We start from the raw sequence: 19,006 nt of genomic DNA, 5'->3' as shown, positions 1-19,006 counted from the left end.
TGATGATCCGCTCAAGATCATAGCTAATGTGTGTGACGAACTTTTGTGTAACCACTAATGTACTTAATTATGCTTTTATTTTGCTTCTTTTATGAAACTTAACGATTATCGTTAACCGATTAACGAATTCCGTTGTTAACGATTTGTATGTGACCCGATCATCCGATGATGTGCACAGGTCGTGTCTTGTAGAGATCGAACCGTAAAGGCATGTACCACTCGTAGACGTAATGATAACACGACAATAACTACAACTACAACAGTTACAACTACAACAACAACTACGACAACACAAAATACAGATACCAGGTACAGCCGCCCGCCAACTTCTATATAAAATTGTTATCATTAAACAAAAGACTAAAAAGCAACTTTCCATTTTGCTCTCGTTAAAAACCAAACAAAATTCTTAAATATGTCAATCGAATTATACAAGTCTCTCTCTATCTCTCTCTATGTATATTTCTCTCTCCCGCTCTCAACCTAACCTCAAACAAAAACCAACAACCTATCAATTTTGTAAACTAAACTATCTAAATGTAATCGTACTCGCTGTGTATGTACAACGAAAACCAATCTCGATATTGTGTCTCGCACTCGTAAGCTCCCACCCACCCACAAACCGCATTTCACCACAGCGAACTATCGAACCATGAGCAACTACTGTACCCTTTACACCCTACTCGCTTACAACTTTGACGCAACTGTACTTAGTCATGCCACTCGCTACTTGCATCTGCATCTGTCTCTTTCCACTCTTGCTCATCTGTGAAACTGTACATACATGCATCTGCATCCAACTCTCGCTCGTTCTGTCTCTCGCTCGCAACATCTTCTCGACTCTCTCTGCATTTCTATGTAACTACGAGCTGTACAAATCAGGATTGATTGGTTGCTTGATCAGTGAAACTGTCAAAAAAGAAAATAACTAAGTTAACATAACATATAAACTTGTGTAATGTATATAAAAAAAAAATGCTATTCTTTAAAAAAAAGTAAAGAGCTTTTTCTCTCTAATCTCAATTCAAAGGATATAAATCTAAGCAAAAAAGAAATACATCCTGATCAATCAACCAATCAATAAACATTAAACATTCCAGTAGGACTTCAACTTAGACCTAAGCTGCATAAATGACCAAGCCCAAGCAAAAACTGATCTCTGTTTCACTCTCGCTACTCGCTACTCTAGGTTGTAACAACGAGTGGGCCACGCAAGCCCCAGCGCCAGACCTCCAATGCATTCTCCACGGGTTCGCACGATGCCCACGATACGGATCTGGAGCCGCCGCATTGCAGCAACCGCAGTGAGACGACGACGGATGCCATGAGGTCAGAAGCGGAACCGGAAACGGATCGGATGCCGACCATGATGTCACAATCGCAATCGCAATTGCATCACTGCAAGCGGCCATCGCAAAGTTCCTACACGAGTCTGAGCAACTGTCTCGTCCTGACGCCAACGGCCCAGCACAAGCTCTGCCTGGAGACGTCCTTTACGAACGGATCCGTACCGCCCGCTCCCGCTCCCGCTGCAGCTTCGCAGCGCCTGACCTCGGCGGCCTCCTCGCTCTTGAGCTCGACCACCACGCCGTATGACATATCAAGCGCTCTGGACGACAGCCTGGCCACGGTGGCCCTGCGCCAGAGTCCCTCGCTGATCAGTGCGGAGACGACGGCCACGGTGATTGGCAATCACACGGACACCGACCTGGACGAGATTGCCATGCCACGGCTCAAGGCGGTCGCCTTTGACATGGCCCTTACGCCGCCCCCATCGCTGCCGCCGGAGGGGTCCGTGCTCGGGCGCCAGCACTCCGAGAAGAAGCCGCGCTCCCTGCCGCTGGCCCAAGTCCAGGCCCTGCGGCGAGCCTCGGACGCTGGGATGGCTGTGCCGGGCGTGGACCTGCTCCACGACGACTGGTATGGCCTGGCCCCGCTCGCCAGTCCCGAAACGCTCTCCGAAATCTCCAGCGTCTCGTCGCGCACCAGTGTGCCCATCAGTCTGGCCAACAGCATTGAGCGATATCTGCAGCACATGGGCGTTGGTGTGGGTGCTGCGAAGGTACCACTCGAGGACATCTTCGAGTCGCAGCTGCACACGCCCAAGGTCATGAGGCGGGCGCCCAAGTTCAGCGAGAATCTAGCCGGCTGTGCCGAGGACACCAGGAATCTGGACCAGTACAAGCGGCTGGGACGTGTGTTCATCACCTTTCCGCGCATCTTTCCCGACCAATCGTCGTCGCCGCCCATGGTGGGCCGCAGCCTGGACTCCAGCGGCGACAGCTTCGAGTCCGCCTCGGCCCACAGCCTGCAACGCGTCCAGCTGCTCCTGCCGCCCGGCACCAATGCGGTGCAGAGCTCCAAGTCCGCCGACCCGCTGGACGGGTTGGATCCGGACGCCAAGGCCGCTAGGCAGCCGGCCAAGAAGTTGACCTTCAGCGACAGCGACATCCTGGCGGATGCGGACTGTCTGCGGCTGTGTCCCCACTGTCCCTGCGATCGGGATGTCCAGCGTGGCTGCTGCACCCGCTCCGAGCATGGCAGATGTACGAGTGGTGGTGGTGGTGGTGCTGGTGCTGGTGATGCTGGTGTCGATGTCGGTGTTAGCGGATTGGGAGTGGGCTCCACGGACACCAGTTTCTACAGTGCCAGCTCATCGCTGGATCAATTTGCCAGCACGCCGGCCCGCCAAAACGGTGGACCCCATCTGCCCGAGGAGATACTGATGCGCCCGGGGGTCCTGGAGTCCCACTTTCCTGTCCTCGGCGATGGCAGCAGCAGCAGCAACATGGAGATGGAGACCCCAGCCCTGGTGGCCCCCGCCTCGCCCACGCCCGCACAACTCAGCAATGGCAAGCGACCGGATGTGGTGGGCGGAAGGGTACGGAAGCGCCTCTCCTCCGAGGAGTTCTTCTACTCCAGAAGCGCAGATCAGGATCATCTGGTGGCTAGCAGCACCGCCGGCAGCACCGCCGGCATCACCGCCAATGCCACCACCAGCCATCTAGTACAATTCGGTGATAGGGGCTCTCCGGCGGGACGCAGACGGGGCAAGGGCTGCGTCTATCCGGCCGGGAATAGTCTCCGGTTGGACGCAGCTGCCGCCGCCGCCGCCACCGCCGCTGCATCCGGATCACCCACGTCCATTAGCAAATTTACCCGCACCCGGGTGGCAACTGGAGGAGGATCGGCAGCCAAGCAGGCCGCCGCCAATAACGAAAGTAATGTTTAATAGTTGTAAGTTGTAAGCAGTACCTTTACCCGGACAGAGCCATGGACACTGGTAACACTCGGATATTTCGAAAATCTCTTGAAAATCCCTTGAAAATCCCCCAAAAAATCAACAATTATGCCATTGCGATCCACAAGGAAAAGAAAAAACAAACAAACATTTTGCATACCGATTACCTAAGGAATAACAACATTTAGCGTTAACACAGGCGTTTACCATTAAATAAATGCAATGTATATATATTTATATATATATATAATATATATAAATAATATATATATATATATAAATATATATATATATGTATAAATATATATTTTTTTGTGCAGCCGATCCCCAAGCGTCGACAAATTTTAATAAAACGTTTTAAAAAATGAAAAACCCCTCTTGTCCTTGTAATAAAATATTTTGAGGAATATTGGGGGTCAGAATTATGAATCATCGGAATTATTATTATGATCATTTATTTAAATATTATTTGTACTTTTTAACTAGTTCCCTATCTTTTAAATTTATAAATGAAACTAGTTTTATGGCATCTTAGTTCCTAATTTCATATAAGGTCATAGATCTCGAAATTACTGTAACTCAAATTGATCCACTATAATATTTAATAATGGTAGTAACAAGAATCTTATCAATTTTGTTACGTATTATCAGCTACTATGTAATCTTTTCCCGATTAAATTAAGTGATTACGAACTACAAAACTATTGTACTCATAAAAAAAAAGAACACGAAAAATAGTATTTTTATTTGAAATAGTTTAATAAAATATTTAAGTATCATATCATAGATTTTTTGTGTTTCCATTTCTTTTTTAATATGCTTTTATTAACATATTTATGTTTCTTATTTAAGCCTAGTATTCGGTAACATCGAGCTTAATTGAATATATAAATCTATGTTTGTTTGCTTTTTTTCTCTAGCGAACGTGTGTTTTTTATATATGAGTAGAAGGCTTTGCCTTAAACTTCCAGTTTTTTTCGAGCATTTGTAGACTTTTCTAAAGTATTTTAGTTGGTGTACAGCAACCTACCGAGTAGGACGTTCAAGCATGGAGTTATGGTAAGATATACAAAATACATATACGCTTTCAGCTTCACTTACCCATGGAAAACTGAATTTCTAAAGGCTATCCAGTGCCTTTAAAAGCCTCATCGAAAAGGAGGACTTTGTGGACTGCCGTGTAATCGTGGAGTCGCAGGCCTTCCCGTGCCACAAGGTGATGTTGGCCGCCGCCTCGGACTTCTTCAAGCGCGGATTCAAGGAAACTGCGACTGGGGAAGTACATCTGGAGAACGTGTCGGCAGATACTTTCAAGAAATTTCGAACCTATATCTATACCTACAACAAGGACACACTCGCTGGCTGCAACAACAAGTCGATCGTAAAGCTGATGGAGTGTGCCCACATGTGGATGATTCCATCGCTAAGGAAGGCCTGCGAGGAGATCGCCGTGTCGAGAATTAACCAGATGGTCCTCTCCGACCTACTGATCTACTTTGACAGTGCGTTTAAGTCCGGTAATGAGTATATGATCACGCACACCTCACAGGCCCTGAGAAATTGGTGCAGCTCGCAGATTATAACCGACGAGGTTTATCAACTGGAATCGAATACCTTCAGAGAAGTCGTAACCCGTATAAAGGGCTCTATAAGCGAAAGAGTTCTTTTCGATCTGGTGGAGAAGTACGTTATAATGCAAAACCATTTTATCGCTATCAAGGACAAAAGTAGCGAAATAGAAGTGGTGGACCTTACGGAAACTTGTAGCTCCGAGTCCTTGCCAAAAAAGGATATCAATGAGGAGTATGTGAAGAGTCTTATTAGTCTAATAACCTTTACGGATATGACATATAGTGAATTCATTGAGGGCCCCGGAAAGTCCGATCTGATCCTTATAAATGATAAATATCAATTCATATGCAAAATTGCTAATCCTAATTCAAGTTAGAATTGGTAGTTAAGGCGAATATCTTTTACTTAGGCCACAATAATGAACTCGTAATAAAATTGCAAATCGATTGTCATCCAAACCTCGACATTTTTAAATTGTGAAATTTTCGCAAAATAAAACCTGATGTAAAACCTAATAAAAAAATTAAGAAAAATATTTTCTAATTTCTAATTTCTATTTTTTTCGTATTTCTAAAAAAAACTTATTTTTTTAAAATTTGTTGCGATTTGATAGCATTTTTCGACCTATGTTTAGTTCAAAATAAGTTTTTCATCGAGATTCTGTTTTCATAATGATAGTGGTCAAATATATACACGTACACGAAATATAAGATAACTTGATATGATTCTTGTAAGATTCAAATGTGTTCAACATTAATTGTAATTTTCATTTTTTTTTTCGAATATTATTTTTTTTCTACAATTCTTTTTGCGTATTACATTAATTTATCACTACTTTTTTTTTATTGGCTTAATAAATCGTGGCTTAAAACACTTGCACTTGAAGTGTTATATTTCGTATCGGAAAAAAACTGAATCAGAAGAAGATTAAATTTAAAAACCTATTTGTTTTATTACATAAAGTCGTAATAATTGAAAGACTGTGAAAATCAATCCTTTTAAAAATATACTTTTTTTTAAGTTTGAATTTAACGCTTATGTTAAATTTTGGTATTTTCAAACCAGCTGATTCAGCAGCCCTGTTAAGCGCCTAACAGCACACAATCGGCTGTTAAGCACTCTGTTTTGGTATTTTTACCCATTCCAAAGTTCGTTTCGTTCACGTTTGTTTACATCACGGTTCCCTCGGATCCAATACAATCCCAAAAACGATGTCCCTAATGCAGGCGAATCGGAGGGCGCCTCAGCTACTGTCCCACCTGAACCGCCTGGGCTCTTCCTCCTCCGCTGCCACCGCCGGCACGTCGTCTTCGGAGCCCCCAGATCCCCGCCAGCCGAATGCCCTGGAGCTCCTCGGACCGGAATCGCAGCGTAGGTGCATGGAGAAGATGCGCGCTCTGCCTGCATTCCCGCGGCCCAAGTCCCTGACGCCCAGTCGCCGCGAGAAGCAGTCCTCCGCGGTCCTAATCGCACTCTGCCAGGATCGGGGCACGTGAGTAGTCCACTAATCCTCCCCTGGAGTCCCCCATTTTACGAAGTTCAATAATCTCAATCTTAACTTCGTGAGATCCCTAGCTACATTTTCTCCAAGTTGGATCAAATCAATTAAGTCATATCCTCTTGCCCCAAAGAATTCGAGGGCTTATGTTATTGAACGATTAATGCCTCCAAATATGGTCCTCCTTTATCCTTTTGAAATCCTCTTGTGCTGAATTCTGTCCGATTGATTGTTTTTTATTTAATTATAAAATTAATCCCTTGTCATATCCTCTTGCTCTAAAGAATTCGCGTCACCAAACATGCTCCATCTTTATCCCTTTGAAGTCCTCTTGAGGGGGGGGTAGGGGGAACAATGAACCCTCTCCATCGCGGTTGGGTCCCTTTTGGCCTCAATGGCAGCCTCTAATTGACGGCCACAGACATACGGGGCATACCCACGTGAATTATGACCGAAACGTGCTGCCTCAATTACTGCGTTCACAAGTGCCCCATTTCGTTGGCTGCAACGCGACTACATACAGAATGTGGGACCATATTGAATTCCCAGCTATACGGTTTCTTGAGACAGTCTTAAATAAGAGAGTATCACAATTTTAAATTCCGATAGTCAGCGAAAGAGAGAAATTTGATTAACAACAATGCGTGACATTTTTAAGATCAATTAAATTGAACCTTTATTAGGGGCAGAATTAATATAGAAAGTATAACTGTTTTAAGAATTAATTAAATCTTTTTTCAGTTAAAAATAATCAGAATTAATATAACATATTAACGTTACTTTGATTATGAACTGCTGCTTGAAACTATCTATGAGTCAACTATTATATTGTACTATATGTTTATATTTTTGAGACGTTAGACAGCACATCATCAGGATAATTGAAAAAATGATAATATTGTGAATTGATTTTTAATCAATCACATTACATTGTATTGTATTTGTTATCAGAAAGATTTAAATGCAGACCATTGTGGTAGCTCAAAGTTGACGGAGTTCTCGAGCGACTATTTTTTAGTAGTTATGTATCGTTTATATGAGTTTGGTTTTGTCCTCTTGTTTCGTTATGATTTGTGTTGCTGAACGTGTTTGGTCGATTTCTTATTTGTTGCGCCCCATGTCCCCAAAAAATCCGTAAATGAGAAAAGAAATTAATGTTACCAAAATGTTTTTCAGGCAAAAATACGACAGTGGTTGGAGGTAGGCACACACACAACGACACACGCGCAAACACACACGCACCCACACATCCACAGACCGCGTCGCACACAGATACAGATACAGATACGAGAATACGCATCCAAAAGATTGAAAGAAGAAGAAGATGAAGAAGAAGAGCTTGAGCAGCGCTGCAGTAACTCAACTCGATCTCTCTGTCTCTGTCTCTATCTCTCCTGTCTCTTTCTTTTTGTCTATGTCTATCCCACTCTGCCCGTGTTTGTGCTCGCCCTCTCTCTTTCTCTTTCTCACTTTCTCTCAATCTCAATAACTCTCTCTTTCGCACACTACTTTCTCTGTGTCCTAGCTTGTTTGGTTTGTGTGTTGACTAGTGGCAGTCCGAGAATTATTCCCTAGTTCTATTTAATCAATTAGAAGTGTTCCATTTCGTTTTGGTTAATCTTTGTTGCATGAGACAATCACCGATGCATGCATCGCCCCATTCCTTTCTCAAGGCTTTTTTACAGGATCTTAATTCTTAAGATATCTAAGATATTACAGTTTGTTTTTTTTTTAAGCCATTATAAATACCAAACCCTCAGATGTAAACTCAACTCCTGTAAAGAGGCCTTTGGACTCTCCCCCTCTCTTTCTCTCGTTGTCGCCCTCTCTCACTCTCGTAAATGAGTCCGGGTATTATCAGTTGTGATCCTTATGAGTTGTGTTCGAATTTGTAGACCCAGCATGATATAAGCCCCGAAAGTTTAGACTAATAACTCTTCTACTATGCGCAAGGTCACGGAAATCCTTTCAAGATTAGTGCATTTATATTAATTTATTAAATTATAGATACCAATTGAATCCTAACTTCAAAATACAATAACATAAATGTTACAATAATCGAACCATATTAATACCTATGTTTGTAGATATATATGTAGAGATAAACTTGACCTGACTGAAAATTAGTGCTATTCTAATTAAAATAAATGTAGATATACAAAATAATAAGAACCATGCTGTTTACTTATACAAACTTATGTAGTTGTGATAAATGTCTTTCTTATTGTAGATAGTATATCATACTCTAATTAATCAAATAGATAATAGATAACACTTTGATATACAGTAAACAAATATAGTTTTTGGTATAACAAGAAAAAGCTTGACTAAGTGAAAGAGATTTCCGTGAACGCGTAAATCGATCCCCTTTGGAATTTAGTTGGAAGGACTTCCCGTAACACTTTAGAGAGTAGATACATATAGCTTAATACAATACCCACAAAAAGGAGAGAATTTCATCGAAGCTCTTGTGTATTTTGCAGAAATGTGCTGAAGAATCGGGAGCCCGTATACCAGGCCATCTGGGCCGACTCCACGGACTTCGATGAGGTTCTCATCTCGCCGGTGATGCTGCAGGATCACATGCCCGACAAGGTCCTCGCCGCCCTGAAGAAGGTAATTGCCGAGTTCGACGACGAGCGCGGCTCTTCGGTGCACAGCTATTCCACAGCCAGTTGAGCAGGGCCAGTCGAATGGATGGCAATGGAATTGAACTCGAGTTGAATGGAATGAATGATCGATCGTTGACACCCTATACCCCACACCCCGTCGTCTTCGTCGTTGTCCTAGAACCGTATATAGTCGAACTATAGCCCTTAGCATATCTAGAGTACGCAGCACCGATCTAGTTAGTTGGTTCGTCTACTGTATCGTACTGTACTGTACCTTGCCCCTAGTTTAGCATTAAGGTTGGAGGTCGCAGATCCGCCAGCCACTCAACGACCACAAACCACCCACACAACTCACCAACCACAAGAGCCACTCGAACAGTTAACACGCAACACCACACCCACAGTCATGACAAGCATATTTACACCGATGCCTATTTATCTATGTATATGTAAACTCAATTACGTTTAACGTTATCTAGTCTAAGGCCAACTATCGCTTATAATTTCAATAACGCTAAAATGTTCGACATTGATTTGTTTGTATTTATTTATTGCCTTTTGTTCGATATCTGAGAAATTTTGCTTTGATATATTATACATATGTCCAGAGTAAAGAACCGATACTTAGCCAGCACCACACATGCATACCCAAAATCCAGTTACCCTATTGTATTTATCGCTGTGTGAGGCATTGACAATGGACTTTGAATGTTTACAGTTATCTCTAAGTTATATTTATATTGATATTTATATACTTGTATTTAGTTTTTATTGCTTAAGTAACCATTGTCCATTTATCGTATAAGTTGAAAAGATGTAATTTGCATTTTGTTGTCTAAATCTCCGTGTTTCTATCACGCTCTCCAATTATCTCTTATATTTTTTCACTTTAAAGTTTAAACTGTTTGTTTTTTTTTTTTGTATGATGAATATACACTCACTTGTATGTACTTAAATATGTTTAATTTATTTATTGCTTAAGATTGCCTTTGAAATCAATTATGGGGAGAAATAAAGTATTTGCACTCCCTGTCTACTCCACCCGAATGTCGAGTTAATTCCAATTTCGTTGGATTAGAAGATATCTCCGCTAAATGGAAAGAGGTGTTGTGCCGGTTTTATTTTTATAGCAAGTAGCCCTCACGTTTCATGATGATTTGATTTAAGTTCCTTATGTGGAGTTTGATTTGGTAAGTTTATTCAGTTGGACTTTTAATTATACTTTAACTACATAACACATAAATACAACTCCGCCATAAAACAAGTACACAGCCCCCTCAGAAACATCTGCTGCATGGGAATGGTTGTTAAAAGTTGTTGTAAAGCTTATGGAATGGCAAAAAAAAAAAAAAAAAAAAAAAAAAACAATTATGGTAGACAAAACATATTCGCTTTTGCTGAGCTGGGAGGAGGCCTCCGTACTAGCCGTGTGCTAGTTGCAATGAGAGAGTAGTAGTAGATCAGGCTTTAGGATAACACCTTGAATCGATTCTAAACCCGTCCAACCCCTTGATGATCCGCTCAAGATCATAGCTAATGTGTGTGACGAACTTTTGTGTAACCACTAATGTACTTAATTATGCTTTTATTTTGCTTCTTTTATGAAACTTAACGATTATCGTTAACCGATTAACGAATTCCGTTGTTAACGATTTGTATGTGACCCGATCATCCGATGATGTGCACAGGTCGTGTCTTGTAGAGATCGAACCGTAAAGGCATGTACCACTCGTAGACGTAATGATAACACGACAATAACTACAACTACAACAGTTACAACTACAACAACAACTACGACAACACAAAATACAGATACCAGGTACAGCCGCCCGCCAACTTCTATATAAAATTGTTATCATTAAACAAAAGACTAAAAAGCAACTTTCCATTTTGCTCTCGTTAAAAACCAAACAAAATTCTTAAATATGTCAATCGAATTATACAAGTCTCTCTCTATCTCTCTCTATGTATATTTCTCTCTCCCGCTCTCAACCTAACCTCAAACAAAAACCAACAACCTATCAATTTTGTAAACTAAACTATCTAAATGTAATCGTACTCGCTGTGTATGTACAACGAAAACCAATCTCGATATTGTGTCTCGCACTCGTAAGCTCCCACCCACCCACAAACCGCATTTCACCACAGCGAACTATCGAACCATGAGCAACTACTGTACCCTTTACACCCTACTCGCTTACAACTTTGACGCAACTGTACTTAGTCATGCCACTCGCTACTTGCATCTGCATCTGTCTCTTTCCACTCTTGCTCATCTGTGAAACTGTACATACATGCATCTGCATCCAACTCTCGCTCGTTCTGTCTCTCGCTCGCAACATCTTCTCGACTCTCTCTGCATTTCTATGTAACTACGAGCTGTACAAATCAGGATTGATTGGTTGCTTGATCAGTGAAACTGTCAAAAAAGAAAATAACTAAGTTAACATAACATATAAACTTGTGTAATGTATATAAAAAAAAAATGCTATTCTTTAAAAAAAAGTAAAGAGCTTTTTCTCTCTAATCTCAATTCAAAGGATATAAATCTAAGCAAAAAAGAAATACATCCTGATCAATCAACCAATCAATAAACATTAAACATTCCAGTAGGACTTCAACTTAGACCTAAGCTGCATAAATGACCAAGCCCAAGCAAAAACTGATCTCTGTTTCACTCTCGCTACTCGCTACTCTAGGTTGTAACAACGAGTGGGCCACGCAAGCCCCAGCGCCAGACCTCCAATGCATTCTCCACGGGTTCGCACGATGCCCACGATACGGATCTGGAGCCGCCGCATTGCAGCAACCGCAGTGAGACGACGACGGATGCCATGAGGTCAGAAGCGGAACCGGAAACGGATCGGATGCCGACCATGATGTCACAATCGCAATCGCAATTGCATCACTGCAAGCGGCCATCGCAAAGTTCCTACACGAGTCTGAGCAACTGTCTCGTCCTGACGCCAACGGCCCAGCACAAGCTCTGCCTGGAGACGTCCTTTACGAACGGATCCGTACCGCCCGCTCCCGCTCCCGCTGCAGCTTCGCAGCGCCTGACCTCGGCGGCCTCCTCGCTCTTGAGCTCGACCACCACGCCGTATGACATATCAAGCGCTCTGGACGACAGCCTGGCCACGGTGGCCCTGCGCCAGAGTCCCTCGCTGATCAGTGCGGAGACGACGGCCACGGTGATTGGCAATCACACGGACACCGACCTGGACGAGATTGCCATGCCACGGCTCAAGGCGGTCGCCTTTGACATGGCCCTTACGCCGCCCCCATCGCTGCCGCCGGAGAGGTCCGTGCTCGGGCGCCAGCACTCCGAGAAGAAGCCGCGCTCCCTGCCGCTGGCCCAAGTCCAGGCCCCGCGGCGAGCCTCGGACGCTGGGATGGCTGTGCCGGGCGTGGACCTGCTCCACGACGACTGGTATGGCCTGGCCCCGCTCGCCAGTCCCGAAACGCTCTCCGAAATCTCCAGCGTCTCGTCGCGCACCAGTGTGCCCATCAGTCTGGCCAACAGCATTGAGCGATATCTGCAGCACATGGGCGTTGGTGTGGGTGCTGCGAAGGTACCACTCGAGGACATCTTCGAGTCGCAGCTGCACACGCCCAAGGTCATGAGGCGGGCGCCCAAGTTCAGCGAGAATCTAGCCGGCTGTGCCGAGGACACCAGGAATCTGGACCAGTACAAGCGGCTGGGACGTGTGTTCATCACCTTTCCGCGCATCTTTCCCGACCAATCGTCGTCGCCGCCCATGGTGGGCCGCAGCCTGGACTCCAGCGGCGACAGCTTCGAGTCCGCCTCGGCCCACAGCCTGCAACGCGTCCAGCTGCTCCTGCCGCCCGGCACCAATGCGGTGCAGAGCTCCAAGTCCGCCGACCCGCTGGACGGGTTGGATCCGGACGCCAAGGCCGCTAGGCAGCCGGCCAAGAAGTTGACCTTCAGCGACAGCGACATCCTGGCGGATGCGGACTGTCTGCGGCTGTGTCCCCACTGTCCCTGCGATCGGGATGTCCAGCGTGGCTGCTGCACCCGCTCCGAGCATGGCAGATGTACGAGTGGTGGTGGTGGTGGTGCTGGTGCTGGTGCTGGTGATGCTGGTGTCGATGTCGGTGTTAGCGGATTGGGAGTGGGCTCCACGGACACCAGTTTCTACAGTGCCAGCTCATCGCTGGATCAATTTGCCAGCACGCCGGCCCGCCAAAACGGTGGACCCCATCTGCCCGAGGAGATACTGATGCGCCCGGGGGTCCTGGAGTCCCACTTTCCTGTCCTCGGCGATGGCAGCAGCAGCAGCAACATGGAGATGGAGACCCCAGCCCTGGTGGCCCCCGCCTCGCCCACGCCCGCACAACTCAGCAATGGCAAGCGACCGGATGTGGTGGGCGGAAGGGTACGGAAGCGCCTCTCCTCCGAGGAGTTCTTCTACTCCAGAAGCGCAGATCAGGATCATCTGGTGGCTAGCAGCACCGCCGGCAGCACCGCCGGCATCACCGCCAATGCCACCACCAGCCATCTAGTACAATTCGGTGATAGGGGCTCTCCGGCGGGACGCAGACGGGGCAAGGGCTGCGTCTATCCGGCCGGGAATAGTCTCCGGTTGGACGCAGCTGCCGCCGCCGCCGCCACCGCCGCTGCATCCGGATCACCCACGTCCATTAGCAAATTTACCCGCACCCGGGTGGCAACTGGAGGAGGATCGGCAGCCAAGCAGGCCGCCGCCAATAACGAAAGTAATGTTTAATAGTTGTAAGTTGTAAGCAGTACCTTTACCCGGACAGAGCCATGGACACTGGTAACACTCGGATATTTCGAAAATCTCTTGAAAATCCCTTGAAAATCCCCCAAAAAATCAACAATTATGCCATTGCGATCCACAAGGAAAAGAAAAAACAAACAAACATTTTGCATACCGATTACCTAAGGAATAACAACATTTAGCGTTAACACAGGCGTTTACCATTAAATAAATGCAATGTATATATATTTATATATATATATAATATATATAAATAATATATATATATATATAAATATATATATATATATGTATAAATATATATTTTTTTGTGCAGCCGATCCCCAAGCGTCGACAAATTTTAATAAAACGTTTTAAAAAATGAAAAACCCCTCTTGTCCTTGTAATAAAATATTTTGAGGAATATTGGGGGTCAGAATTATGAATCATCGGAATTATTATTATGATCATTTATTTAAATATTATTTGTACTTTTTAACTAGTTCCCTATCTTTTAAATTTATAAATGAAACTAGTTTTATGGCATCTTAGTTCCTAATTTCATATAAGGTCATAGATCTCGAAATTACTGTAACTCAAATTGATCCACTATAATATTTAATAATGGTAGTAACAAGAATCTTATCAATTTTGTTACGTATTATCAGCTACTATGTAATCTTTTCCCGATTAAATTAAGTGATTACGAACTACAAAACTATTGTACTCATAAAAAAAAGAACACGAAAAATAGTATTTTTATTTGAAATAGTTTAATAAAATATTTAAGTATCATATCATAGATTTTTTGTGTTTCCATTTCTTTTTTAATATGCTTTTATTAACATATTTATGTTTCTTATTTAAGCCTAGTATTCGGTAACATCGAGCTTAATTGAATATATAAATCTATGTTTGTTTGCTTTTTTTCTCTAGCGAACGTGTGTTTTTTATATATGAGTAGAAGGCTTTGCCTTAAACTTCCAGTTTTTTTCGAGCATTTGTAGACTTTTCTAAAGTATTTTAGTTGGTGTACAGCAACCTACCGAGTAGGACGTTCAAGCATGGAGTTATGGTAAGATATACAAAATACATATACGCTTTCAGCTTCACTTACCCATGGAAAACTGAATTTCTAAAGGCTATCCAGTGCCTTTAAAAGCCTCATCGAAAAGGAGGACTTTGTGGACTGCCGTGTAATCGTGGAGTCGCAGGCCTTCCCGTGCCACAAGGTGATGTTGGCCGCCGCCTCGGACTTCTTCAAGCGCGGATTCAAGGAAACTGCGACTGGGGAAGTACATCTGGAGAACGTGTCGGCAGATACTTTCAAGAAATTTCGAACCTATATCTATACCTACAACAAGGACACACTCGCTGGCTGCAACAACAAGTCGATCGTAAAGCTGATGGAGTGTGCCCACATGTGGATGATTCCATCGCTAAGGAAGGCCTGCGAGGAGATCGCCGTGTCGAGAATTAACCAGATGGTCCTCTCCGACCTACTGATCTACTTTGACAGTGCGTTTAAGTCCGGTAATGAGTATATGATCACGCACACCTCACAGGCCCTGAGAAATTGGTGCAGCTCGCAGATTATAACCGACGAGGTTTATCAACTGGAATCGAATACCTTCAGAGAAGTCGTAACCCGTATAAAGGGCTCTATAAGCGAAAGAGTTCTTTTCGATCTGGTGGAGAAGTACGTTATAATGCAAAACCATTTTATCGCTATCAAGGACAAAAGTAGCGAAATAGAAGTGGTGGACCTTACGGAAACTTGTAGCTCCGAGTCCTTGCCAAAAAAGGATATCAATGAGGAGTATGTGAAGAGTCTTATTAGTCTAATAACCTTTACGGATATGACATATAGTGAATTCATTGAGGGCCCCGGAAAGTCCGATCTGATCCTTATAAATGATAAATATCAATTCATATGCAAAATTGCTAATCCTAATTCAAGTTAGAATTGGTAGTTAAGGCGAATATCTTTTACTTAGGCCACAATAATGAACTCGTAATAAAATTGCAAATCGATTGTCATCCAAACCTCGACATTTTTAAATTGTGAAATTTTCGCAAAATAAAACCTGATGTAAAACCTAATAAAAAAATTAAGAAAAATATTTTCTAATTTCTAATTTCTATTTTTTTCGTATTTCTAAAAAAAACTTATTTTTTTAAAATTTGTTGCGATTTGATAGCATTTTTCGACCTATGTTTAGTTCAAAATAAGTTTTTCATCGAGATTCTGTTTTCATAATGATAGTGGTCAAATATATACACGTACACGAAATATAAGATAACTTGATATGATTCTTGTAAGATTCAAATGTGTTCAACATTAATTGTAATTTTCATTTTTTTTCGAATATTATTTTTTTTCTACAATTTTTTTTTGCGTATTACATTAATTTATCACTATTTTTTTTTTTATTGGCTTAATAAATCGTGGCTTAAAACACTTGCACTTGAAGTGTTATATTTCGTATCGGAAAAAACTGAATCAGAAGAAGATTAAATTTAAAAACCTATTTGTTTTATTACATAAAGTCGTAATAATTGAAAGACTGTGAAAATCAATCCTTTTAAAAATATCCTTTTTTTTTAAGTTTGAATTTAACGCTTATGTTAAATTTTGGTATTTTCAAACCAGCTGATTCAGCAGCCCTGTTAAGCGCCTAACAGCACACAATCGGCTGTTAACCACTCTGTTTTGGTATTTTTACCCATTCCAAAGTTCGTTTCGTTCACGTTTGTTTACATCACGGTTCCCTCGGATCCAATCCAATCCCAAAAACGATGTCCCTAATGCAGGCGAATCGGAGGGCGCCTCAGCTACTGTCCCACCTGAACCGCCTGGGCTCTTCCTCCTCCGCTCACACCGCCGGCACGTCGTCTTCGGAGCCCCCAGATCCCCGCCAGCCGAATGCCCTGGAGCTCCTCGGGCCGGAATCGCAGCGTAGGTGCATGGAGAAGATGCGCGCTCTGCCTGCATTCCCGCGGCCCAAGTCCCTGACGCCCAGTCGCCGCGAGAAGCAGTCCTCCGCGGTCCTAATCGCACTCTGCCAGGATCGGGGCACGTGAGTAGTCCACTAATCCTCCCCTGGAGTCCCCATTTTACGAAGTTCAATAATCTCAATCTTAACTTCGTGAGATCCCTAGCTACATTTTCTCCAAGTTGGATCAAATCAATTAAGTCATATTCTCTTGCCCCAAAGAATTCGAGGGCTTATGTTATTGAACGATTAATGCTTCCAAATATGGTCATCCTTTATCCTTTTGAAATCCTCTTGTGCTGAATTCTGTCCGATTGATTGTTTTTTATTTAATTATAAAATTAATCCCTTGTCATATCCTCTTGCTCTAAAGAATTCGCGTCACCAAACATGCTCCATCTTTATCCCTTTGAAGTCCTCTTGATTTGAAGAATTTTTGCAATCTTTTGCAATCGTTTCTCCTGTTGTAACCCTTTTATCCCTTTTTAACTGAATCAGAAGCTTTTCAAAATATTAACAATTGTTTATTAAAAGGCCATTTAGTATAATGGTAAATATATATGTATATACCTACATAACAGAAATTATTATTATTATTATTTGAATCGATAGTTAGCTAAACTTTTTTAAATGTTATTTAAATATTCTATTAATACATTTTGAATATATGTATATATATTTTGAAACATGTTACAAAGTTAATTTAAACAGTTTCGATTAATTTTATCTGAGAACTTATTAAATGCACTCCGGACCTGAGTTAAGCCCAACAAGAACGAGTTGAATTCTTTATCTAAATCTAATCCACTTTTGTACCTCCAGAGACGAGATATCCCTGCTCTACACGCGACGATCACGGCACCTGCGCAGTCACAGCTTCCAGATATCCTTTCCGGGCGGCAGGCGGGACGACCAGGACGCCAGCTACGTGGACTGCGCTCTGCGCGAGACGGAGGAGGAGATCGGGCTGCCGCGCCACCGCATCCAGGTGTGGGGCGAGGCCAAGCAGCTTCATCTGCCGCGCACCTCGTCCATTGTGCCGGTGGTGGGCATGGTGCCGGACTTCAGCATCTCCGAGCTGCGCCTTAACTGCGAGGAGGTGGAGGAGGCGTTCAGCGTGCCGCTCCAAGCGCTGATGGTGCCCAAGGCTACCAGGCACACCCAATTCCGCAGCGGCTACAGCGGACCGGTGTTCGTGGTGGACCACCACCGCATCTGGGGCATCACCGGCTACCTGACCCACCTCTTCCTGCACAGCCTGCTGGCACCCACTCAGCTGCCCGATTGCCTCAGGACGAACATCAAGTTTATCCGGCCCTTCAAGATGCCACCCAAGTTGCCGCACCACCGCGAACATCACGCCACGGATCCCTCGATGCGTTCCTGAGGATCATGTATGTATTGGACCATTATCCCGCTCAGGCTAGGGCCAAATGTGATATGGTGATTGGGCCAGATGAACTAAGAAAGTTATTGCTTTGGTCCAACCAAACAATAGGCTAAAATTAATTGTGTTCATCGGCTTAGTATATATTTTTATTGTGAATGACAAAGCCAAACTATACAATAAAACTGTTGACTATTATGTTGAACTCATTGTGATAGTTATCTTTTGATTTGAAGATTTTATCAGTAAAATATGCTCTTGATCACTACTCCACCAACTGATTGGGTTATTAAAAGAGTTTAATGGCATTCCATTTAATTTTTTAGTTATTTTTTACTTCACCAATGTTTTGGCTTTTTAGTATTGGCTCACAAAATAATGCTTTTTATTAAAAAAAATGAAAACAAATAGTCAATACAATACTATTTTCAATCCCTCATCAAATTAAAAAGCCATATTTGTCTTTTTGTGTTTTTTATTTGTAATTTTTCACTTAAATACAAAAAATACTCTTCATTTCCTCTTCTATTTTTTTTTTTTGTTTTTTTTATATGATAAAAATATTTAAATAAAAAATTAAAAGCGAACAAAATGGCAACTTGCGCCAGGGAGCAAAAAAAAAATCAAAAATCATAATTTTGCAAAAAAAAAAATACAGATTGTCTTCAAATACAAAAAAAAAAAAAAAGCTCCTCGCAGAATACAAAATATAAAGTAAGAAAAAAACTGTGGCCGAGACCGAGAAGCGGCTGTTCAGGCAATCGATATAATTTAATTGACATCTGGACATCTGTATCTCAAATACAAATGGATCATTATTAGTTAAACAAAAATACATGCGGGCGGGCAAAGTAAGTCAAAGTAAGTCAAAGCCTGCTCGATTGGTTGTGGCTAGTGCTTAAATAGGCATAGGTTTAGGTTTAAATTAAGCATAGCTGAAGAAAGGCAACGCGGCTGC

General features: G+C 42.9%; 5 protein-coding genes across 12 annotated transcripts in view; all 5 read left to right on the top strand.

Annotated features, from left to right (window-relative positions):
• LOC108138534 (diacylglycerol lipase-alpha) overlaps positions 1-3,464 on the top strand; it is a 30,253-nt gene extending 26,789 nt beyond the window's left edge. For 2 of the 5 annotated variants that reach the window (XM_017260798.2, XM_017260797.2), the window contains 2 exons: positions 179-309; positions 1,190-1,211. In XM_017260798.2, coding sequence (XP_017116287.2) covers positions 179-309; positions 1,190-1,196 — 138 coding nt within the window. In that variant the 3' untranslated portion in view covers positions 1,197-1,211. Of the gene's footprint in view, positions 1-178; positions 310-1,189 lie in introns of all 5 variants that reach the window. The other 3 variants (XM_017260799.2, XM_017260800.2, XM_041708239.1) reach the window with 2 other exon arrangements.
• An 802-nt stretch (positions 3,465-4,266) lies between these two features.
• Positions 4,267-5,295, top strand: LOC108144006 (kelch repeat and BTB domain-containing protein 2-like). Its single transcript, XM_017268632.2, has 2 exons — positions 4,267-4,300; positions 4,367-5,295. Exons 1-2 carry the CDS (start codon positions 4,290-4,292, stop codon positions 5,187-5,189), a joined length of 834 nt encoding a protein of 277 aa, XP_017124121.2. The 5' UTR covers positions 4,267-4,289; the 3' UTR covers positions 5,190-5,295.
• A 654-nt stretch (positions 5,296-5,949) lies between these two features.
• LOC121467959 lies at positions 5,950-13,917 on the top strand. Of its 4 annotated transcripts, XM_041710741.1 has the most exons (4): positions 5,950-6,305; positions 7,488-7,511; positions 8,795-8,927; positions 11,623-13,917. In XM_041710741.1, the coding sequence occupies exons 1-4, from the start codon at positions 6,025-6,027 to the stop codon at positions 13,669-13,671; spliced, it is 2,487 nt and encodes an 828-aa protein (XP_041566675.1). In that variant the 5' UTR covers positions 5,950-6,024; the 3' UTR covers positions 13,672-13,917. The 4 variants fall into 4 exon arrangements, with proteins under 4 accessions (XP_041566675.1, XP_041566676.1, XP_041566677.1 ...); XM_041710742.1 differs by lacking the exon at positions 7,488-7,511; XM_041710743.1 differs by lacking the exons at positions 5,950-6,305; positions 7,488-7,511 and adding an exon at positions 7,525-7,665.
• A 789-nt stretch (positions 13,918-14,706) lies between these two features.
• Positions 14,707-15,735, top strand: LOC121467969 (kelch repeat and BTB domain-containing protein 2-like). The gene is made up of 2 exons (XM_041710770.1): positions 14,707-14,740; positions 14,807-15,735. Exons 1-2 carry the CDS (start codon positions 14,730-14,732, stop codon positions 15,627-15,629), a joined length of 834 nt encoding a protein of 277 aa, XP_041566704.1. The 5' UTR covers positions 14,707-14,729; the 3' UTR covers positions 15,630-15,735.
• Positions 15,736-16,390: 655 nt separating this feature from the next.
• On the top strand, positions 16,391-18,253 carry LOC108144388 (nucleoside diphosphate-linked moiety X motif 8). The gene is made up of 2 exons (XM_017269169.2): positions 16,391-16,745; positions 17,484-18,253. Exons 1-2 carry the CDS (start codon positions 16,465-16,467, stop codon positions 18,046-18,048), a joined length of 846 nt encoding a protein of 281 aa, XP_017124658.1. The 5' UTR covers positions 16,391-16,464; the 3' UTR covers positions 18,049-18,253.
• The last annotated feature ends 753 nt before the right edge of the window (positions 18,254-19,006 follow it).

Source organism: Drosophila elegans, unplaced genomic scaffold (assembly GCF_018152505.1).
Source record: "Drosophila elegans isolate 14027-0461.03 unplaced genomic scaffold, ASM1815250v1 contig_149, whole genome shotgun sequence".
Classification (NCBI taxonomy): domain Eukaryota; kingdom Metazoa; phylum Arthropoda; class Insecta; order Diptera; family Drosophilidae; genus Drosophila; species Drosophila elegans.
The sequence above is the reverse complement of the archived record's forward strand: the minus strand, read 5'-3'. Positions and strand labels throughout refer to the sequence as shown.